The sequence below is a fragment of the Hemiscyllium ocellatum genome, chromosome 4 (assembly GCF_020745735.1).
Source record: "Hemiscyllium ocellatum isolate sHemOce1 chromosome 4, sHemOce1.pat.X.cur, whole genome shotgun sequence".
Taxonomy (NCBI): Eukaryota; Metazoa; Chordata; class Chondrichthyes; order Orectolobiformes; family Hemiscylliidae; genus Hemiscyllium; species Hemiscyllium ocellatum.
In genome coordinates, this window is record NC_083404.1 from 90,014,096 (window position 1) to 90,038,893 (window position 24,798).

At 39.9% G+C, this 24,798-nt stretch overlaps 1 protein-coding gene and 1 long non-coding RNA gene across 2 annotated transcripts in view; one reads left to right on the forward strand and one right to left on the reverse strand.

Annotated features, from left to right (window-relative positions):
- emilin2b (elastin microfibril interfacer 2b) overlaps window positions 1–16,136 on the forward strand; it is an 83,142-nt gene extending 67,006 nt beyond the window's left edge. Inside the window, exons 6-8 of the mRNA XM_060823605.1 lie at window positions 8,760–8,795; window positions 9,333–9,464; window positions 15,540–16,136. Of these exons, the coding sequence (XP_060679588.1) occupies window positions 8,760–8,795; window positions 9,333–9,464; window positions 15,540–15,871 (500 nt within the window). The 3' untranslated portion in view covers window positions 15,872–16,136. The remainder of the gene's footprint in view (window positions 1–8,759; window positions 8,796–9,332; window positions 9,465–15,539) is intronic.
- Window positions 468–18,357, reverse strand: LOC132814889 (uncharacterized). Its single transcript, XR_009644579.1, has 3 exons — window positions 18,195–18,357; window positions 2,931–3,081; window positions 468–643 (listed from the first exon to the last, which is right to left on the reverse strand). It is a non-coding gene; the product is annotated as an uncharacterized LOC132814889 (long non-coding RNA).
- Between the last annotated feature and the right edge of the window lie 6,441 nt (window positions 18,358–24,798).

A 24,798-nucleotide genomic window follows, 5' to 3' on the forward strand; every position in this document is an offset into this window, starting at 1 on the left:
TGTCTAATGTGCTCTGCCACAGTCTGTGCTGTAATGAGCTTATGCTTTCCTATCGGACATTTTTGTACATCAGGGTTTGCAGTGCCCTAATGTTAGAGCTCTAGATGTCTGGTAGATCTCTGTTTCTCTGAATTTTGGCTTGTAGCTACATTTCTCAACTTCATTAAGAAATTATTGACAGGCTCCCTTGGTTCCTTCATTTGAGTGGGTTTGATAGTTTGACTTTGTATGGAAACTCGTCCTGCTCTTTTCGAAAGTAATGTTTCTTCACTTAGCTCCCAGCTGTTTCTCTTCTAACCACAAAATGATGTAGCTGATCCTTTCCTCTACTGAACATCAACCGACATTTTTGTTTAAACCTTTCAAACATTTCTACGATGCCTGCAGTCTCTCAATTCATTGTGGACTGGAGCAGTGCATTCATTCAGTGGGGACAGTCAGTTTCGTTTCACATAATTCACTTTTATTCTCTCCATAATACAGGTTGATTCTTCTTTTAATCTATATCTGCTTCAAGTTCACTTCACATGCTTGACAGTCATGGACACCCACATCCATTATGTTATGTCTTGAGCTTCCCAAACAAAATAATCTCACTTTTAAACAAAAGTGCTCAGAGCTGCAGATGAATCTCAGGTCTCACCTTGTGGAATGCAAGGAAAAATAATACATTATTACTTTGATCCATGGATTGTGGTGCAAGTGAGTGATAATAACATCTTGGATACTGAATATAGATCCACAGAACAACACATGTCCCTAACTCTTTACAAACAAAATAAACATTACATTCAGTTATATCGAGTTACAGGCAAACAGGCATTCTGCCTATATGTACGTTTGTTCTTATAAAAGAATAAAACTCATCTACACTCTGACATGTAACCCTATGCACTTATATGCTGTATGTCTGACTGTCTAGCGGAGGCAGTTTGGGGTGGCCATGGGCACCTTGATGGGCCCAGCTACGCCTGCCTCTTTGTCGACTACATCAAACAGTCCCTCTTCAGTACCTACACAGGCACTGTGCCCTAACTCTTCCGCCATTACATTGATGACTGCATTGGTGCAGCATCCTGCACACAGGCTGAACTAGAGCAGTTCATCGACCTCACCCACAAGTTCCACCCCAGCCTCAAATTCACTTGGTCCATCTCGGATGTTTCCCTTGCCTTTCTTGACTTGTCCATTTCCATCTCTGGCAACAGTGTCCAGACGGACGTTTACTACAAACCCTCAGACTTTCACAATTATCTGGATTACATCACCTCCACCGTGTTTCCTGCAAGAACTCCAACCCATTCTTCCAATTCCTCTGCCTCGCTGCATCTGCTCAGATGAGGAGACATTCCACTTGTGAGCATCCCTAAAGTCCACCTACTTTGAACAATGTGTTTTTCCTCCTTCTGTCATCCGCCCTCCACCACACCAGCTCCATTCCCTGCTCTGCCATTCTAACCCCCCCCAACATATTAAAGACAGAGTCACCCTTGACCTCACCCATCACCCCACAAGTCTCCGCATCCAACACATCATCCTCAAACACTTACGCCAACTCTAACTAGACCCCACCAAGAACATCTTACCCTACCCACCCCTCTCTGCCTTATGCAGGACTGTTCTCCTCGACAGTCCTTGGTTTGCACCACTCTCCCCACCAAACCCCCCAAGCCCCCAGGTACCTTCTCCTGCAACAGGAAAAGATGTAAAACCTACTGGTACACCACCCCCCTTGCCTCCATCCAGGGCCCCAAACAGTCCTTTCAGGTGAAGGGTGTTCACCTGCCTTTGCTGCATTAGTGCTCCCAATGTGGTCTTCTCTACATCAGGGAGACCAAATGTAAACTTCGGGAACGGTTCACTGATCATCGCATGCAGGCCCACAGGGGCTGACCAGACCTCCCAGTCCCCACCCATATTAATTCCCTGAAGCACTCCCTTTCTAACATGATCATCCTTAGCCTCGTCCATTGGTAAAACAAACCACAGCTCCTATTGGAGGATAAACACCTCATGCTCCCCCTGGGCAGCCTACAGCCTGGACGACTGAATGTTCAATTCTCTAATTTCAAATAACCTCCCACCCCATCTCCCGACTCCCTTCCCAGCCCCACCCCCTCCCTTCCATTGCTCTCAGCCACTATTCGGATTCATTCCTCCCATTGAACAATCAGTTTGTATCCTCTACCTGCCTTCACCTATCCCCATTTCACCACCCTGCCCCCGCCTCCACCTTTATCTGCAGTTCCTCCCACACCCACCCCCAGTCCTGAAGAAGGGTTACACCGAAATGCCGAATTCTGCACCTCCAGATGCTGCCTGGCTTGTTGTGTTCTTCCAACCTCCTGTCTGACTGTGTCTGGCAGCATGCTTTTAGTACACATCAGGTATGTAAAAGCCCCACAGCACTCAGAGGAAACAAGCACCACAAAGATTGCTTGCTTTCACTTCTTCTCTCGGAAAGCCAGCCTCTGCTTTCAGAATAACTGCAAACAGTTCTAGGAGTATTGATCAAGGCAGTAAAAAGCTATGGCTCCCAAAGGAATGAATGCCATATTAATTCTCTTTTGACTTAAATATCCTCAAGATCGTTTAAGAATTATCATTAACTGTGAAGGCAGTTTATTTTTACAATAACGTATTCTAATGTTTCCTCTAAATACAAAAATCTGATTAGTTTGTAAGAATAAGGATTTGCATTTGCATAGTACTTTTCATAATTGAAGAGTGTTTCTAAGTGCTTTATAGCCAATGAAGTTCTTCTGAATTGCTGTCACTATTGTATTGTGAGAAACACGTCAGTCCATTTACATTTGGCAAAGTCCCACAGAAAAAGACCAAATGACCTGGGTCTCTTTTTGAGATGCCGTGTCACGTGAGATTTAGTGTCTATTTGAAAGCATAGGTATGGCCTTGGGTTAACATCTTACCCAAAAGATACATCTCCGCAGTGCTCCCTCAGTACTTCACTGGAGTATGAACTTTGATTTTTATGTTCAAATCTCTTGTACTCACGACCTTTGAACTCTGAAGACAAAATGCCACCGGCTGAGCTGATGCTGGCACTGTTGTTTTTAAAAGCTGTTTAGATAAAGAAAAGGGTGAATTACATTTCTGTTGAACTACATTTATATAGTAACAAAAATAGAAATTGCTGGAAGAATTCAGAAGGTCTGGCAACATTCATGGAGAGAAAGCAGAGGTAACATTTTTGGTCCCGTGACCATTTTTCCTGAAGGCTGGAGGGTCGCCAAGCAGGAAATGAGTTGCTGTTCTTCCAGTTTGTACTGAGCTTTGCAGGAGCATTGCAGCCAGCTTGAGACGGAGATATTGGCTAGGGAACAGGGTATGTGTTGAAGTGGCAGGCAACTGGAACCTCACGGTCATTTTTGCAGACAGAACATAGATGTTCTGCAAAGCAGTCACCTAGCCTGTGCTTCGTTTCCCCACTGTAGAGGAGACCACATTGTGAGCAGCGAATGCGGTAGATTAGATTGAGTAAAGTGCAGGTAAAGCACTGCTTCATCTGCAAAGTGAGTTTGGATCCTTGGATACTGAGAAGAGTGGAATAAACATGTAGGTGTTACACCTTCTATGGTAGCAGGGAAAGGCAGCGTGGGATTGTGGGGGGAGTATTGGGAATGGAGGAGGAGTGGTTTGGGGTAACCTGGATGGAATGATCCTGTGGAATGCTGATAAGGGGAGGGAGGGGACTGCGAGCCTGGAGATGGCAGGAAATGATACCTAATGATTCTCTGGATGTGGATGCTGGTGGGATGGTAGGTGAGTACAAGGGGCACCCTATTGCTGTTGCTGGGGAGAGAGGTGGCTTTGATGGGCTCCAGAGCGGCAGTGGCATTTTCAGAGGTAGCATGGCTATAGAGACAGTCGATCGGCATGTGAAGCCTGGAGTAGGTCCCTCTCTGCAGCATGGCATGGGCTGGGAATGCCAGAGTGGGACACTTTCTGCAGCATGGCATGGACTGGGAAGCCTGGAGAGGGACACTTTGGCAGCAGGATGCTGTAGCAGCGGAGAAGGAAAAGGTGGACTCCATTTAAGTTTCTGTGAGTGGTGCTTATGTTCGAGTGATGATACAGACTTTTCACTATTTTATATTGAATGCACGTGACAATAAAAAGATATTCTGTTCTAAGGACCAAGGTTTTGGAGATGGGTTGGACCCAGCTAAGGGAGAGGAGTGTCTGGTGGAGGCATCGTACTGCAGATGGCAGAAATGGTGGCTAATGATCCTCTGGATGTGGGTGCTGTTGAGATGGTGGGACAAGGGGAGGGAAGAGAGGGGGTGAGGGCAGAAGTGTGAGAGATGGGTAGGACCCAGCTAAGGGTCCTGTCAACAACAGTGCTGGGGAATCCTTGGTTGAGGAAGAAGGTGAACATTTCAAAGATTCCCTTTGTTGATGTTGCCATCATTGGAACAGTTGCAGTGCAAACAGAGGAACTGGGAGAATGGAATGAAGTCCTTGCAGGAAGCAATGTGTGAGGATGTGTAGTCAACATAATTGTGAGAGTTGGTGAGTTTGGAAAATATATCAGTATCCAGCCAATCCCCAGAAATGGAAACAGATGTCAACAAATGAAAGGGAGGAGTCAGAGATGGACCAGTGAAGGTGAGAGCAGCGTGGAAATTGGAAGCGAAATAGATAAAATTTTGCAATTCCAGACAAGAGAGAGGCAACACCCGTATGCCATCGATGGACTGGAGAAAGAGTTGCAGGTAGAGGTCTGGAGTAGGACTGGAACAAGGAATGTTCCATGTTGTCCACAAAGAGACCGGCATAACGGGGGCCTACGCGGGTACCCATGGTCACACCTCTGACCTGAAGAAAGTGAGAGATGAAGTTATTCAAAGTGAGGACAAGCTCAGTCAGGCAGAGGATGGTGGTGAACGGTTCCAGAAGAAGCAGAGAGCCCTGAGGTCATCCTGATGGGGGATGGACGTGTAAAGGGATTGCATGTCTGTGGCGAAGAGGAGGCAGCTGGAGCCCACAAACTGAAATTCTTAGGTGCATTCTGGGAATCTTAAAATAAATGACATGAATTTGTATAGATCTATAATGAGGCGTTTTGCGGAATATTATTGTTGTAAACTTCTAAAGCTTTATGTAACTTTCCTCCCAAGGAACATTTATGCCACACAGAAAGTTGCAGCTCAACTGCTGTGATGATACACCTGCAGCCCTTAAGTAGCTTTGCACAGAGAAAATGTTGATGTCAAATGTTTTTGGATTTGTTGCATTCAAGGCAACATGGTAGTCACCACAGCAGATTGATCTGTATACTGAACCCTATACTTATTTGGCATATCATGATTGGTTTCACTGTCCATAAGGCTGGTACTTATTCCTTGACTTTAGTATGTTCTACCAGAAAAAAAAGGCACGTGCTAAAGGTCTTCAGTCTATTGCAAATAAGTAGCATATATTGCACAATCAGACTTTTACAGTCCAACTTAAACTAAAAATCTCCTTAACGTGTAAGTAAAATAACAAACAGAAATATTAAGACATATCAAATTACTATGGTACAAATACATATGAAAGCAACAAAAGCAGGGTCAGTTCACAAGACATTCAAATATATATTTTATGCATAGCCCTATCTCTAGGAGAAGTGGGTGGAAGAGAAGGTATGCCATGTTGCAAACTGGAGTTGAACAATGAAAATGTTGGTAAAGATGAGTGTGGGTTCACAGTTGGGACCCATTATCTGGGCACAAATATTAGATATTCAGGTGCAATGCCCCTGCAACATCATATAAAATGCTTTGACAGGAAACGATTTAGATCTGGAGTAGAGGTTGGTAAACTCCCCTATTTTGAATGTTTAGTCTGAGTTGTAGATTTCAGATCGGTGTTTCGTGCTGTTCTGCAATATTTAGACAGGATATCAGCTTCACCTCACAGGGTTGATGTTGCAGCTCTTGTCCAGAGCTCTTCTTTGTGCTGAAATATACCTCCTAGTGGCCAGAGTAAGAATTACTGCAATTTATTCAGCATGTCATGGTGAGCAATGGGTATTAATAAGGCCTGGAAATTCAAAGAGATAGCAAGCACAGTCTAATGTCATTTTAATCATTTTGTAGTACATTAGTATTGGGCTGTGCATTTCTAGCCAGGGATTCCAATCTCGGCTCCCTCAGAAACATGGAGCGTAGCTCAAATGAGGACAATGCTTTTGTAATGATGAATAGTTGGAAGGATGCCTGTTTTTGCAGCAGTCAGTGTGTAGTATTCTGTCATTTAAATATCTAGCAGCTCAGCCAAACACCTGAAGGAATAGTTACCTCTGGACCAGGAGGCCCGGTTCTAGTCCCACCTGCTCCAGAGGTATGGAATAACATCTCTGTACAGGCAGATGAGAAAATATCTGGGAGTGTTTAGTGTGCCAGGGAGTTGCAATGCCAGCTGGGTAGTGTGTTAGGAAGATGATGGAATGCTTAATGCACTTCCATATGTTGTGGGTGTATTGTGACCACCAGCAGTGGGGAAAATGCAGGGAGTTGGCAGTCATGTGGCAGGGCTGGTGGGAGAGAGGGAACAACTTCGGATCAACAGGTGAGGGAGTTGTGACGGTGATGTGGATATTGAGGCAAGCAGGCTACGGGGTGTTGGCTATGGCGAGCTCAAGCCTGTGGGAGGCTGGGACACGTATAGCTGGGAGGTACGTGGAGGGTTCACTGTAACAGTCATCCATGAGTTACAGTAAGTTTTTAATCATGTAAACAGGAGTAGAACACTCTCCGACATAAAGCAATTTGTTTCTAAGAGATTCTACAGGGTCCTGACATGTACCTGCAATCTGTGCTGCTCCAGTCTGGCCATTGGGAAGTCTAGGCCAATGTTCAAACAGATTGTGAAGTTCCTGTTGTCTATTTGAGTCCCCCTATCCATCTGTTTCATTCAGTGAGGCCTGTAGAGGGTCTATGAGGGTCTTTTTTGATCATTGCTTCAAAGTGTTTTCTCTCTGTGACTACATTTTGAGAATTATAAGTTGTCACATCCCGTTAAGAGTCCTGACAGTTGGTGGCTAAAGGGAGGAGACTCGTGAGAGTGAGAAGACGTGGGTGGCTTGTGAAAGCACAGATGTCATAACTCACCTAAAGCTCTACATCTGTCATTAACCTTGGACCTCATGATTCCAAAACTTCAGTTCGCAATCCTATTTTTGGAAGTCCTGGTGATCTGTCATCATGGCCCAAAATGCAAAGACACTGGTGCACAATGACGCAGCTGAGGCCTAAATCTGATCCTCATCACCATCATTCATGATGCCACACAACCAGATCAGCTCCCGTTCATGTGAAACTGTGGTTGGGAAAGGCTTAACTAAATTGTCACAAGATTCTCTCTACTTTCAATATATTTGTTCAGTCCATGCAGCATTGTAAGTACTAGCAATAACGAATATAAGCAAGATTTATGTTATTTCAATTTTGTGAAATATGGATGTAAGATAATTATTGTTTTCTTGTGGTGAACTTTTTATATCATTAGGATATTTCAATTAAAAGTAGTTTTAATCTTTATAATATGAAAATATCTATACTTTTGTTTCAGGTATGAATTAATAATTTGCTTACAATGTCTAATAACAAAATTAACAAAGCATAAATTATTATTAGTTGCTGTTAATTTTGATGAGTTGCTTTACAGTGGGGACAGGTAATTTGCATGGTCTTTTACCTGGCCTGAGTAGTTCACCGACAAGCTGTTTGTTTTAAAGTATACAGATTTGTGTTCAATGATATATAATTAGTTTATTTTGCTAAGCAAACATATTGAGGGTTGGGTCTTGTGAATACTTGCTTGTGATTTTCTCAGTCAGAGATTAACAGGAACACAAATTCATAACTTTTAGCTGCAAACCTGCATTTGCCTTTCCATTAAAATCCTGATCTGCTATATGAAGCCACTGTGAGGAAGTGCTGAAAATGTATTCCATTGTAACTTAATAGAAATGGACTATTAAAGTGAGACTAAAACTAACTAAAGTCCAATCAGTAAGGGAGTGAAATGACAAAGTAATTTTAGAATGGAACAACCCAGATAAAAAAGTGATGGTGAGATAATAGAGATTGTTTAGACTTGTCTGAAGTGCATTGAAGATCAGGTTTTAAAAAGATATGGACATTCTTTAACTCCTTATGTAGTCAGATTTTTCTGATTTAGGCTCTGAACAAAGACTACAGATTTGAATAAATACTAAAGTTGTATTTATATTTAAATGTTAAAGCAAAGGTTCATACCAATGCTGTCATCCTACTGTATCTCCAAAGACAATGCTCACGAACAGACCATAATGGGTAATAATGAGGGCATGTTTCATGATTTTTGTGCCTATTAAATTAATAGATATCTGGACTGCTCAAAGCCTCTTTTGTGATGGGGGTCTGGTAGCGAGGTGTTTTAGGGGCAGGGAGAGGGGAGAAGTTGAGGTGGCATGATGTCTTTCATAAGCTACACAGGATATCCATAGAAATACAGGCACCTGACTTCAGGAAGCCTGTACCCCCACAACATAATCCTGGATAATCTTAGTGACTAATGCAGTTAACATTATTAGTTAATAATAACAGTTCCTAGTGGGCCATATTTCTGGAATTGCATAGCTCCGTGTTATTTGGTTCCTTATAAAAAAATGATACATTAAATGTCATTGTATTTTAAGTGTGTCACTTCTAGTTTACAAATGAAATAATTATTTAAATAATTAAACAAAACTAATTATTTCTCCCCAGGGCATTTCGTAACTTTTGGACCTCCAGGAATCTCAGGTACGCTTATGTAATTACTAATTGTACAGCAAACGGACTTCAGTCAGGAACTCACTGAAAAACATAATCACTTTTTATTCCTGTTACATATTCGCTGAGAATCTCATTGGTAACGCTTTAATAGTCTCTGTGATTTTACTATGAATTTGAAAGGAATTTAACTTTAATATCATATTAGGATCTCAGTTATGGTGCTTCTAAATTGATTATAAATGTTTTGGATCATGAGAGAACAATGATTCTGCTCTGGCTCTTTGTATTAATGTTGACACAGATTTGTTCTAGTGGCAGAATCATTAAAAAAGCATAGAATGAGAAATTCAAAATGCAAGGAAGATTGTCAGGGCAAACATTAGCTGCACAACTGGATGCAGTGTTTTTTTAGAATGCGGAGATGTCTGGTGCACTGTTCCCTCTACAGTAGAATTCTGGTATTTCATTTGTACTTAAGTATTTGTTAAGCATTATTTTCAAACTATTTTGCCAGTGTTTATGCATGCTACTATCTGACAAAGCCATTCCTCCGTTCTCTTACAGAAAATAAAGCTGCTCGAAAGCATGTCTCCTTTTCAGTGGGTCTAACCAGAAAACCTTTCATTGGTAATGCAGGGATAATCCGATTCAACAAAGTTTTAGTTAATGATGGGCACCATTACAACACAAATACAGGTACAGGTCTTTCAGATTTAGTTTTTGGGTTTGCGTTCTTTTACTGGTCCTTTCATAGTTTGGCTATGGGGCCCAGATACTCTCCGTGAGAGAGATATCCTCTCTGTCCTTTCACAATGTTGAAAGTACCTGAGAATTATATGTTCCATCATGTCAACTTCAAATTTCAAGGGTTGTTTCTGTGACAGCCCAGGCTTCATGTGTGGCTAGTTCCTGGAGATAGCCAGCCACTTAACTGAGGAGCTGTCTCCACTTGCAGGCCATTTGTTAACTGCACTGTGTAGAACCCAGAGTGTCAGCTGAAGAACAGGTTCATTCTCAGTGTATTTCTCTTGAATGTTTCTCTCTTTGGAGAGCTAAGGGGGGGGGTGCAGGGCTGATGGTTGCTAAATCAAGAATCCTTCAGGAGTGCTAACAATATAATGGAAGTGCTTTTCTCAATACAGTAAATTGGTTATACAGAACTTTAAGTTATAGAACATCATATATTCTCATGTGTATAGGTGCTAATGAACAACAGGTGAGTCAACATGGTCAGTGAAGTGGGGACGGAGGTCAGTGAAAATATGATTAGCGATCAGTTGGTAATGGGGTTTGAGGACAATGAAAATGGGTAGAGGGTGGTGTGAGGCTATAGGGCATGGTTCAGGACATTATAGGTTTGCATGATAGAGTATGGTGTCTGTGTGAATGGTGAGGGTAAGTCAGCTGAGTATAAGATGCGAGGCTACAGGAATACTTTTGTTTTAACCTTTTTGATTTTGGGCACAGTGCTGGAGCCAAGAGACAGGCATTCAATCCAGGTCACCTCAGAACTCAACAGTTTTCCCTGGGTTGCTTAGTCTAATTTCCAATCCAGCTGTCTTTCATTCTGTTCTGGAAATGGGGAGGTGTGGTTGTTTAAAGCATGGGTTCACCAAGCTGGGAATACTTTTTTACTGGGTCAAGTGCACAGAGACAGAAAAAAGGCCTGGTTAGGAATCATTTTCAGAGGGCAAACATGTCTGACAGCCATTACTTGAGTATTATGGCCTCATTTAGTTCCTCACAAAATTCTGAACTCTGCAACAAGGAGCAAGACAAACCTTGCTGGAATTAATTTCTCTCATGAAGCTCAAGTTTTCTAACATTTTTGAAGCCTCCTTTACATCATATCTGATGATGCTATTCCACATCAGCAGCAGTCTGAACATTTAATATAAAGAGGAAAAATTCTTGGGAAAGGTTTCATACAGGAGCCAGCACCATAGCAGAATTTTGAAGATAGCCTTTGAACGGTATAATTTTTAAACAATGGCTTACTAACCAGAGGTGTCCTGATAAGCAAGGCAAGTGATTTTATTGCCTAGAGAAATGGAAAAGAAAAGTATTTTCACTGCTACTTTTGTCTTTTTAAGTATGAAACTGCATTTGGACAGTGAGTCTTACTTCACATGGTAAATGCATGGGACATGGGAGCAAGAGTCAGTCATTCAGTCCCTCAAGCCTGCTCCACCATTTTGGATCATGGCCAATCCTGTACCTCAACATCAAAACCCTGCGCTACCCCATATCTGTTGATGTCATTAGTTAATGGAAATCAATCAATCACTGTCTTGAACCTAATGACTGAGCTTCCACAGGCCTTTGCTGTAGAGAATTCCAAAATCTTCAATCCTCTGAATGAAGAAAGCCTTCCTCTCTTCAGTCCTCAATGGCTTGACTTTCGAGACCCTATCGTTTAATTCAAAACTCGACAGCTAAGGAAAACATTCATTCCATACCTAATCTGTCTATCTTTCTCAGAATTTGCTAAATTTCTGAGATTGCCTCTCTTCCTTCTAAATTCCATAGAATGCAAACTCTGTTAATTCAACTTTTCTCATATGACAGTTGCACTATCCCAGAACCAGTCAGATGAACCTCTGCTGCAGTCCTTCAGTTGCAAGTGTATTCTTCCTTGGGTATAGGGACCAGAACCAAATGTGGTCTTCATCACTCTATATAATTAAAGCAAGAGTTCTTTGCTCCTGCACTCAAATGTTATTATAATAAAGGCTAACGAACAGTTTACCTTACAAATTGCTTGAAGAACCTACATACTCATGAACAAGGATTCTTGGTCCCTTTGCACCCCAACATTTTCCAATATCTCATCATTGAAGAAATACTCTGCACTTTTCTTCCTCCAACCAACGTGGATTACTTCACACTTATCCACATTATATTCCATTCTGTAATGCTGTTGCCCACTCATTCAGACTCTAAATCCCCTTGGAGCCTGTTTACATCATCCTCACAACTCTCAATTTGCAAACTTAGAAATATGAAAAACAAAATGCTGGACAAATTCCCTAGGTCTGACAGCATCTGAGAGAGGAAATAGAGTTAATGTTCCAAATCTGATATAACTTCAGTTCTGAAAAAGAAATTTGTGTTGCAGATTTCCAGGATCTGCAATATTTTGTTTTCATAGAATTGGCACCCATACCCAAATTATCGAGATGGATTACAACCAGTTACCCAAGCATTGATGATTACTATACCCCACTGGTCACAACCTACAAGCCTGAGAATGACACATTTATTTCTAATCTCTGCTTTCTATAAAGTAACTAATCCTCAATTCATGGATACAGACCTGCTTGCTGAGCTGGAAGGTTCATTTAGAGACGTTTCGTCACCATACTAGGTAATATCTTCAGTGGGCCTCCAGGCGAATTCATGCCAGTATGTTACTCCCAATCCAATGATAGATTTTAATATTGTTTACTAACTTCTTCTGTAAGGCTTTATCAAAGTCCTTCTGAAAATCCAGTTACATGCCAGCCACTGGTTTCTCATTTACTCTGCTGGTAACATCCTCAAAAAAGCATATCAACTTTATCAAACATGATTTTCCTTTCCTAAATCCACGTTGACACTACCCAATCAGACAATTATTTTCTAATTATCCAATAATCACATTTTAATATTTTTCCTAATATTGACATAGTGGGGTTACATTTACAACCTTCCAAAATGCAGCCACCATTGCAGAATTACCATTTTGAAAGATAATCACCAATGCATCCATTCTCTTGTACAACTCTTGGGTGAAGGCCATCAGTTTATCATATGCTGTAAATACATTATCAAATCACACCCTCTAGCAACATTACTTATCAGCAGAAATTGGACCATCTTATGTCTGTTGTGGATCATAGATGAATAATGACAAACTCCGTTGCAGTGACAAACAAATTAACGACTATGACAGTGCACAGACAAAAGTATTCAGTAAGTACAAAATCAGCTTGCAATTGCATTAACAAAAACACAATTTCAGACTGATGCAAATGGAAGATACATTGAAATTGACCTTGTCTTGGAGACGTGTAAAAGTATGAAATGCTTAAAAGATTTAGCAGATTATTACAGATTCTATGGGAATAGAGTTAATATTTCAGGTCAGGAACCCTGTCATACTACAAGTTAGAAATAGTTTTTAACTGAGCCATGAGGCAAGAAAAGGAGTGGATGAAGAGAACAAGGAAGGTTAGCTCTGATGGCTTGCATTTTTATTTTGAATTTCTAGCACTTGCAATATCTTGTCTTTTGTTTTTGTGTGAAGCAGCCAATAGTGTTGACATCCTGTTTTACATGTTTCTTGATTCTTCTTTCCTTGAAGACAATGAAAGAAATCACATTTGCCACTAGCAACTAGGGGTTGTGATTTCATAAGGTATTTACAGCATATGATAAACCCAAGAGTTGTACAAGAGAATGGACAAATACCGAGTTCCAGATGAGTTGTATCCCAAACGGCTGTGGCAGGTGAAGGGAGGAAGTCACAGGGGCTCTGACCCAAATCTTTGTATTCTTTCTAGCCACAGGAAAGGTACCAGAGGACTGGAGGACAGCTAATATTGTTTCACCTTTCAAGAAGGGTAGTAATAATAAACCAGGGAATTCCAAAACATTGAGCCTCACATTAGTGGTTGGGAAACTATTGGAGAAAATTTGGAAATAAATAATTAATCTCCACTGTGAAAGGCCAGGTTTTATCAGGGATAGTTAGTATGGCTTTGTCATAGGGAGGTCATGCTAAATAAATTGAATTGAACTTTTGAGGTGACCAGGTGTGGAGATGAACTGTAGTCAATATGAATTTCAGCAAAGACATGGACAAAGTCCCATATGGGAGACTAATAAAGAAGGTAAAAGCACATGGAATCCAGAATAACTTTGCAATTTAGAGCATAAGACATAGGAGCAGAAATTAGGCCATTCAGCTTATTGAATTGTTCCGCCATTTAACCATGGCAGATAAGTTTCTCAAACCCATTCTCCCGCTTTCTCCCCATAACCTTTGATACTCAAGAACCTATCCATCTCCGTCTTAAATATACTCAATGACCTGGCCTCCACGGCCTTCTGTGGCAATGAGTTCCATAGATTCACCACTCTCTGGATGAAGAGGTTTTCCTTAACTCCATTGTAAAAGGTCTTCCCATTACTCAAAGGCAGTACCCTCAGGTCAGAGTCTGCCTACCAATGGAAACATCTTCCCAACATTTACTCTGTCTAGGCTATTCAGTACATTTCAATTAGATCCCCCCTCATCCTTATAAACTCTTGCGTATAGACAAAGAGTCCTCAAATGTTCAGCTTTTCATTCCTGGGACCATTCTCGTGAACCTCCTTTGAACACGATCCAGGGCCAGTACATCCTTCCTGTGGTATAGGGCCCAAAACTGCACACGATACTCCAAGTGTGTTCTGACCAGAGCCTTATAGACTCTCCAAAGTATATCCCTGCTTTTATATTCAAGTCCTGTCAAAATAAATGCCATCATTGCATTTATCTTCCGAACTACTGACTCAACCTGCAAGTTTACCTTGAGAGAATCCTAGACTAGAACTCCCAAGTCTCTTCAGAGTTCTGAACTTTCTCCCAATTTAGAAAACAGTCCATGCCACTATTCTTCCTACCAAAGTGCATGACCTCACACTTGCCCACACTGCACTCCATGTGTCACTAGGAAGCTCAGATGAATAGAGGTATTTTGGGGTGCTTGCCCACAGATCCCTGAAAACAGCAGGACAGGTTAATAGGGTGGTTAAGACGACATGTAGGTCACTTGTTTTTATCAGTGGCATAGATTATAAGAATAAGGATGTCATGTTGGAATTGTACAGAATTTTGGTTCAGCCATAGCTGGAGTACTATGTCCAATTCTGGTCACCACACTGAAGGAAGAATGTGATTGTGCTGGAGGAGATTCACTAGAATGTTACCTGGATGGAGCAGTTTAGCTATGAAGAGAGGCTGAATAAGCTTGGGTTGTTTTCTTTGAAGCCGAGAAGGTTGAAAGGGGACCTCATTGAGATGTATTAGAATACAAAGGGCATGGACAGTGTGGATGTGAAGCAGCTGTTTCCCTTAATTAAAGGGTAAATAACCAAGGGGCATCATTTTAAAATAAAAGACAGCAGGTTTTGATGAGATTTGAGAGGAAAGTAGCATCCAGAGAGTGGGAAATCTGGAATGCACTGCCTGGGATAGTAGTAGTCAGGAATGTAAATCCAGAGCATAGTTTACGGGATGTGGGTTTGCTCACTGAGATGTAGGTAACATCTTCACTGAGCCTCTGAATGAAGAGAGCAAACCTACATCTAGAACCTCAACCTGAACTACATATCTTCTCAAAACTCGCTAGCATAGTTAACCCCAAGGCCCACAGCACGTTATATCCTAGGGCCCGGCTAGCCAACACTTGAAATGTCATAACATTCAAGAGAATGGACGAAGTGTTGGAAAGTGGGACTAATAGAGGGTTTACAGTAATTTTTTTTGTTGGCGTAGAGTCGATGGGCCAAGGGGGCCTCATCAATATCATATGATTCACGAGAGATTTAAAATTACGAACTCCAATTTTACATGATCACAAAATCAAGATGTATTTAAGTGATAAGGAAAAATAATCACGGTTTAACGGTGGTTCATGATTTTAACAGTATACATGTTAAAAGATGATAAATTCATAGAAACATGAACCAGTTTTTGATCAAGGAATATCTTGTCATAATCTTTCTTTGTTGACTTTATCTTAGGTGTATTTACAGCTCCTTTTGAAGGACAGTATCTCATCACTGCAGTCCTTGCTCCTCAAAGAAATGAGCATATTGAAGCAATCCTGTCAGTCTCTAATCAAAGTATCATGCAGATGGATACTTCTGGCTATCGAATAGAACTGCTGGAATCTCAGAGGCCCCTTATGGGAAGACAGACTTGTGGAGGTGTTGGAATCTTCAATCTGATCCTGAATCTAAAAGCTGAAGATGAAGTCAGTGTCATAGTGATTGATGGTAAACTGGTTGACACAGATGAGATGTACTCAACTTTCAGTGGGACTCTTCTGTATGAAACATCTTCTCAGAGCTAGCCAAGTAGAAGAATGGTGAACAAATAGGAGATTGAAATACACTGACTGGGGCAAAGGAAAATCTGAAGAGGATGTAGATTTTCCTGAATTTCTGGGATTCATGGTCAAAGGAAGTACTTTTATTTTATAAAATACCAATTCAACAAACTACAATTATGGATAAACCTCAATGTGACTTATTTAGACCTAAACTAGTAATAGCATACATTGTTCTTTTAAAGAGATATATTTCCAATAAGACAAATAAAGTTAATCCTTTTTAGTGGATTGTGACCACAAAGTTCTATTAATTCCTAGCACTGGATTTAGAAAACCTAAAATATTTACGTTTACTGTTTTAATTGTTGCTTTTCCAATTATTTCAACTTTTATCAATAGATTGTTAGTACAACACACTAATGCACAAGTATCTCCAATAAAAGAATTAAGGGTAATTGTGATATCCCTAATCTGAACAATGATAAAACAATTTATATGTACAATGAAAACAACAGTAGTTTAATTTTTTAAATTGCTTTATTCAGCTGGCTAGCTTTTTATACTTGTGATGGGTGGAATGTTTATAATTTGGCAAATAGAATTGTTTTTCACATTTGTCACTGACCAGTTATTCAAAATGCCACCACCACCCCCACTTAAATGAACAATGAGAAATGTTTAATTATTAACCATATTACAGTTGAGATTTCAGAAGCGTGTGCCTTGAACTGTATCTAATTGTTGTTTTTTTGTTGCAGTCTTTATTTTATTTACGCCATTGATCCATCACTCAGGATTTTATAAATGATAGCTTTTTGGCACTAGATAGATCAGGAAGATATCAAATAAATTTGTTTTCAAGTAAAACTCCAAAATAATTCTAGAGGTAGGAGAAAGAATTAGCAGTAATAATTTAATATGTTTAGACCTCCTGTACTTCATTTCCTTCTGTTAGATCCATGACTTTGCATTTAAGTGCAAAGGATCAGAGAGTATAAGCAGCAACCTTAATCCCTCTTTGACTGACTCATCTACAAGGATTTCAGTGAATCCTCTTGCAAGGATGCCTTCCTTGAAGAAGCTCTCTTCCTCCCTCTACAAGGATTTCAGTGAGTCCCTCTCTCACTGCACCCCCCAGGTCATCTCCTCTGCACAGAAGCTCTTCAGCCACGTTCTTCCTGACCTCTCCACCCCCACCCCACTCCGGTCTATCACCCTCACCGTGACCTCCTTCCACCTATCACATCTCCATCTCCCCTCCCCCAAGTCCCTCCTCCCGACTTTTTATCTTCATCCGCCGTCATTTTGCCTGCTGGACACACTTTCCTCATTCCTGATGAAGGGCGTATGCCCGAAACATCGAATTTCCTGTTCCTTGGATGCTGCCTGACCTGCTGCGCTTTTCCAGCAACACATTTTCAGCTCGTTACAAGTATCACATATTATCTCCTTTATGTAATTGTCGAAGTTACAAGAGAACTCTTTAAATAAAACAGCACAGTAAATCTCTCATGGCCTCCTGCAAACATAGTATTGTGGGGTAGTGATTCACAAGCTATTAGAAACATTAATATAGTAAGTACAGAATGCAGAGAAGATTTATTATTAATAGATGTAAAAAATATGAAGTATGAAATGTATACAATCAGTGAGTGATTCCTATTAACTGCTAAATTTGCTGATGACAGGAAGAGGTCAACATAATATTGGAATAACTCCATTTTCTGTTTTGTATAAGCATTAGAATAAGCAAAATGGTTTATGATTTATGGTTAATGATATGGGAAATCCTAGAAATCCTAGAAGCTGGAAAATAGTCTGATTAATCGATCACATAGTAACTAACTCAGGACTGAGTTACCATAACATTTATTTTATGTATTCCATAGCCATCCTTAAGTGAAATAATGAATACTTCTCAATGAATGTAAAGTGACTACTATCTATTGTATTCCCAATTTTAGAAATTATTAATGTAGTGCTAGATTGCTCATTTTCAATATGAACATCAGAGATCAGATATTTAACTTTTTCATGATACTAACTAGACATACTTTAAGTCAACTCACCTACAAAAGTTTCAATATAAATCATCAGGAAAGCTCTCAATCGAACATAAAGCAATTTTTAAAATTTGATTAGTAGCCAGGACAATGTGTTCATCTAGCTCAAAGCTACTGTACTGTTTACAGAAGTGAATGAAACATTCATCTACACCATTCTAAGATAATTACAAGTAAGAAAGGTTCTACTTTCAGACAGTCCTTCAGGTAAGAATTTGAAAAACTTATTTTGCTTGTTCACTAAATGATCTTTTTATTTCTTTCAGTGTTTCAATACTAACCATCAGACCAAGTTCAGCAGGACTTCTTCTTTTAAGACAGAACACCATTGAATCAAATGTTAAGGTGCACCTTCTTGTTAGAACAGCAATTTTTAAATGTCATCCATCTGTTCTCTCTACAGATGACGACTGATCACCATCTTGGTTTCAAATTTCCAAACCTGTGAATTTTGATTTTTGGTTAATTTAAGAGTATAATTTATTTGAAGATAACACTTTAAACTACAAATATTTGACTGGAAGTGAATTGGAATACCAGTTGTTTTAAGTTCAGTTTTCAAAGACAGTATACACCAATTCACAGATTAAACATTGGACCCACAGAAAGCAAAAAGCGCCATGTCATCTTGTACATTAAATGAATTTTTTTTTAACTATTTAAGGACCATCCCATTTTATTAACATTAAATATATTTTTAAAATCTGTCACCTATCAGCAAATAATACAGATTTTATAAAGTAAGTGTTCTAAAGAAGATTTTAAAAAGTTGGACTTTTTTTCCCAGCTGATCGAATGTTCACCTAAAAGTATTTAACAATATTTGGAATTCCAAACATAAGATATTTTAGATTCTCTTTTATCAAAAATCTCTGTTCTGGCCAAGAAAATTCTCTTCAGGTTAGATTACAGAGGCTTGGGTATGACATTCAATAAATATTTATTCTGCTATGCAAAACAAGTGGGCGAATCTAATATTCATTATCTACACATACATACTTTTTGTATTGTTACAGATTTTCTAACTCCCATATATGTGCCATTTGTCATTAATAAAATAATTGGAATTATTTCAGTCTCTGTCAATATACTACTAACTGCAGATGCAAATGTTATGGCCTTGAATGATGAATCTAAGCAATTGACAAATCAATCCAAAACATCTAATCCAAGATGGAAGATGGGAAAAATTTCTTGCTGTAACAATTGCTCCTTTCTTGAGATATTTTAGGTGTTGGAGGTGATTTCCTCGAATTCCAGGAGGAGCAATTACTGTTTTATATGCTGTTGATTTTTTTTCTCCAAAGTTCTAAAACAAAGTCAAAACATCAGCACTTTAAAAGGGAGCAGAACAAACAGGAAACACATGGTGAGGTCAGTGCAGGGGAGAGAGAAAGAAACCCACATTGCTAACTGACAAAGCAGTGAATCTGCACAGTTACTGCCTTTGCTGTTTGAATTCATACATCGCTGGACATCAGAGTGCATCTGGGAAAATTAACAAACAGTGAAATTCACAACTAATCTTGGAGGAACCTGTTTGGGAGAGGTCACAGCACAGAAACAGATAAGTGTATATTTTAAGCATGGCCTTAGGGTAAGTCTGCAGTAGTGAGTAGAGTGGGTTCTTTCTTGATTATATGTTTTATTGAGATATGTCTCTTGATTAAACTTAAAATAAGTCATAAGTATTAATTTAACTTGGAGTAGTGTTTTGTAGAGGAATAAGACAGTGCTATTTTCTGGGTCTGTAAATTGAAAGAAGCAAAAATGGCCTTTAGTAGAGTGATATGCTCTTCTTGTTGGATGTGGGAGTTTTGGGAGAGTTTGAGTTAATGAGGATTATATCTGCAATAAATGCCACTGGATGTGAATTCTATCTGATTGAATGGATTGGTTGGAGAGAAAGTTAGATGCGATGAGGAATTTACAAGAGCAAGGGGATCTGATGGATGGTAGTTATAGGAAGAAGGAAAAGTTGCAGATACTGTCACATAGATGGGTTAACTCTTGGAAAGGTAAGAGAGGTAGTCAGTTAGTGCAGGAGTCTTCTGTGGCTATCCCCATTTGAAACAAGTATGCTGTTTTGCAAAATGTTCGGGGTGATGGATTCTCAGGAGAACATAGCACAAATAGCCAAGTTTGTGGTATTGAGACTGGCTGTAATGCAATGAGGGGTGTATCGGGTTCCAAAAGATCGATTGTGTTAGGGGATTTTCTAGTCAGAGGTACAGACAGACGTTTTTGTGGCCAATAGCGAAGAATCAGAATGGTGTTGCTTCCTTGGTGCCAGGATCAAGGACGTCTCAGAGAGGGTGCAGAATATTCCCAAGGGAGAAGAGGGGCCAGCAGGAGGTCATCGTACACATTGGAAGGGAAAAAGTTGAGATTTTGAAGGGCGATTACAAAGAGTTAAGAAAGGGCTTAAAGAAAGCCCTGAAGAAGGGCTTATGCCCGAAACGTTGAATCTCCTGTTCCCTGGATGCTGCCTCACCTGCTGCGCTTTTTCAGCAACATATTTTCAGCTCTGATCTCCAGCATCTGCAGACCTCACTTTCTCCTTGAAGATTACAGAGAGTTAGGCAGGAATTTAAAAGAGGTCCTCAAGCGTAGTAATATCTGGATTACCTTCAGTGCTACAAGCTAGTGAGGGCAGGAATAGGAGGATAGACAGATGAATGCAAGGCTGAGGAGCTGGTGTATGGGAGAAGGATTCACATTTTTGGATCATTGGAAGTTCTTTTGAGGTAGATGTGACCTGCACAAGGAAGGATTGCACCTAAATTGGAAGGGGACTAATATACTGGTAGGGAGATTTGCTAGAGCAGCTCAGGAGGATTTAAACTAGAAAAGGTGGGGGGAGGGAGGGCACAGGGAGATGATGAGGAAAGATATCAATCTGAGACTAGTACAGTTGAGAACAAAGGCAAGTCAAATAGGGCAAGTAGGGATAAAGCAGAGAACAAGATAGGACTGATAAATTAATCTGCATTTATTTCAATACAAGAGGCCTAACAGGGAAGGGAGAAGAACTCAGGGCATGGTTAGGAACATGGGACTGGGATATCATAGCAATTACAGAAACCAGGCTCAGGTATGGACAGGGCAGGCAGCTTAATGTTCCAGGATACAAATGCTACAGGAAGGACAGTAAAAGAGGCAAGAGAGGAGGGGGGAGTGGCATTTTTGATAAGGGATAGCATTACAGCTGTACTGAGGAAGGATATTCCTGGAAATACATCCAAGGAAGTTATTGGAGTGGAAATGAGAAATAAGAAAAGGATGATCACCTCATTGGGATTGTATTTTAGACCCTCTAATAGTCAGAGGGTAATTGAGAAACAAATTTGTAAGGAGATTCTCAGTTATCTGTAAGAATAATAGTGGTTATGGTAGGGGATCTTAACTTTCCAAACATAGACTGGGACTGCCAGTGTTATAGATGGAGAGGAATTGTTAAGTGTGTAAAAGAAAAGTTTCTGATTCAGTATGTGGATGTACCTACTAGAGAAGGTGCAAAACTTGACCTACTCTCTGGAAATAAGGCAGGGCAGGTGACAGAGGTGTCAGTGAGGGAGCACTTTTGGGCCAGCAATCACAATTCTATTATTTTTAAAACAGTTATGGAAACGGATAGACCAGATCTAAAAGTTAAAGTTCTAAATTGGAGGAAGGCCAACTTTGACGGGTATTAGGCAAAAACTTTCAAAAGCTAATTGGAGGCAGAAGTTCACAAATAAAAGCTGATAAATGGAAAGCCTTCAGAAATGAGATAACGAGAGTCTAGAGAAAGTATATTCCTGTTAGGGTGAAAGGAAAGGCTGGTAGGTATAGGAATGTTGGATAACAAAAGAAATTGAGCGTTTGGTTAAGAAAAAGGAAGAAACAAAAGTCAGGTATAAACAGGATAGAATTAGCGAATCCTTAGAATATAAAGGCAGGAGGAATATACTTGAGAGAAATCAGGTGGGCGAAAAGGGGACATGAGATAGCTTTGGCAAATAGAATTAAGGAGAAACCAAAGGGTTTTTACAAATACATTAAGGACAATAGGGTCCCTCAAAGATCATCTGTGCAGTGCTGAGCTGCAGGAGAGGAAGGAGATACTAAATGCGTACTTTACGTCAGTATTTACTGTGGAAAAGGACATGGAAGATTTAGAATGTAGGGAAATAGATGGTGACATCTTGAAAAATGTCCATATTATAGAGGAGGAACTGCTGGATGTCTTGAAATACATAAAAATGGATAAACCCCTAGGACCTGATCAGGTCTAACCTAGAACTCTATGGGAAGCTAGAGAAGTTATTGCAGGGCCTCTTAGAGATATTTGTATCATCAATAGTCGCAGATGAGGTGCCGGAAGACTGGAGGTTGGCTAACATGGTGCCACTATTTAAGGAAGCTGGTAAGGACAAGTAAAGGAACTATAGACCAGTGTCTCTGACGTCGGTGATGGGCAAGCTGGAGCAGTTGGCTGATTGGTTTGTCAAGTTGACTCACATCAAGCATTTTAGTTAGATTTTTGAGCTAATTGACATATGGGATGTTAGCATTGCAACAATGTGTTTTTGATTTTCTGAATTATACATCCCTGCCCGATAATTACATGCTTAAGAGCACTATAAACAATCCTTTTGCGTCCAATACTCACGAAAGAAATAAGGGAAGTGATATCAAGAGTTTGCCAAAGAGCAGTGTACCCATTCAAGATAATGAACTATTTAAGTCTTAAAATATTAATTTTATGGCATCAACTTTGACAAAATTTTGCATCATGAAACAAAATAAGGAGATGCTTGCCAAGTGCTGAGTTATATTTCCATCTTGCCTGATAGCTGATGCAAACAGAGCATTGTATTACTACCTAATTAATCTCCCTTTTACAGTGGTGGAATTAGCATCCATGGCCCCAGAACATTAACCTGGGGTTGTGAATTATTAGTCCAATCACTTTACACTTCCACCTCTCCTAAAGGCTTCGCTTATGTGGATAGTAAGGGAATCAGTAATGGTAAGAACTGTCTCCTGTTGACATTCAAAGTAGGTTTTCTTGTTCGATGTGTTGATCCATCTGGGACTTGTGTAATACAAATGTTACTGGTTACTTACCAGCCTAAACTTGAATGATGTCTATGTATGGATACATATTGACATATTGCTTTAATCTCTGTTAAATCATGAATGGTAGGCATGCCCACTGCTAAATTGAGAAAGGGCCAGTGACAAAGGCTCAAAATGTTTCAGCTGCTAAGACACCACTGAGATACAACAGCAGCAATATCCTGAGACGAAGAAGATTAGCTTTCAATAACACAATCATTTTCCTTGGTGCCAAGTACACATCCACCCAGGGTAGAGTTTTCCTCACCCAGATTACCACTGATTTCAGTTTTATATCTCTGATGCTGCACTGTTTCAAACTTAGGTTGATGTCAAGGACAGTCACTTAGTTCTTTTGCCTATGATTGGACCAGTGTTGAGCCCAGAAGCTGATAGCCCAGACAAAACCCAAACCATGGTCCTCAACACAGTTGCATCCAGAGCCTGCAACTATTTCTTTGTATCAAGTGGAGTGAATCTGATTGACTGAAGACTGGTATTTCATGTGACACTGGGGACATTTGAGAGGGGCAGTGGGGTGGAAGCTGGTGTGCGAGCGGGAGATGGATTAGATTATCCTTTTGGCAGTGTCTGTTTGCAAATCCTTCAGTTCTGTCTTTACTCACTGTGATAGATATTCCTGTTTTTGATGATAGAGTTTTGTGGAGACACTGCTTTCCGTTAGTTGTTCTTGATATGCATTTAAACATTCACCACGGGATGTAGCACACTGCAGCGTTTTGATTTGCCTTTATTATTTGGCAAGCACGTAGCCCTATGTTGTAGCTTTACCTGATTGCCACCTTATTTTTTAGGATTAAGCCTGGCATGTTTTCCTGAACTATTCTTTGAACTAGGGTTAATCCTGTAATTTGATGGTAATGGGAGATTTAAGGAATACACCAGGACATCAGGATCAGATTGAAGTTTAATATTATTGTGATGGTCCACACCACCTTACGAATGACCAATTTTAAGATGCTACAATTGTTCTGAATCGACTCCATACACAATGGAAGGTATTCTCCATACAATCATGGGACTTCATTTCCACAATGATTATATGATAATCCTACCTTATACTGTAATATGTGCACCTGTGAATGATAGATTGATAAGATATAGCAGTTTTACCTCTTGGTCTTCTTTAGAATCCAATATAGATCTGTCAAACTATAGTCAGTCAGTCATATCAATATTTCCCAAAATGCTGGATGTAGGCTTTAAAATAGAGAAATTTCCTCATTGCTCTGATGTAAAGTAACAAGGCCCAAACTCAGATCATTAAAGTAGGACAAGTAATCGATTTTTGCACTTCAAATTCAATTAGAATCAAACTTAGAACTGGAACCTAAAGCAATAGATTCAAATCCCTCATTCTAATATTTAGTTCAATGAGCAGAACGACTTTGGATGAAATAAAACATTCAGCAAGTTTAGATGCTGCTGCAAACAAAATGGACATATGTAGCTCGGAATAACAGGCAGATAGCAAACCTTAAAATAATTTGAGTCTGTGGTAGTTCAAACAATAAATGTTCAACTGAAAGAAGTAAGTGTTATTTAACAAATACTTGAATCAATCTGGTTTCTCTTCTAATCTGAGGAAGTGAACATTTGTGAAGCAATTGCAATTGAAAATGGAGAAACAGATCTGAAAGCGGGTACGTAGGAAAATGTTTCTAGTTCAGTTTGAGGATGACTTGAAAGACGAAAGAATGCTGGAGGTATTTCAGTTAGAAATGCAGGAACAATCTGATGATTTGATTCCTTTGGGTTAAC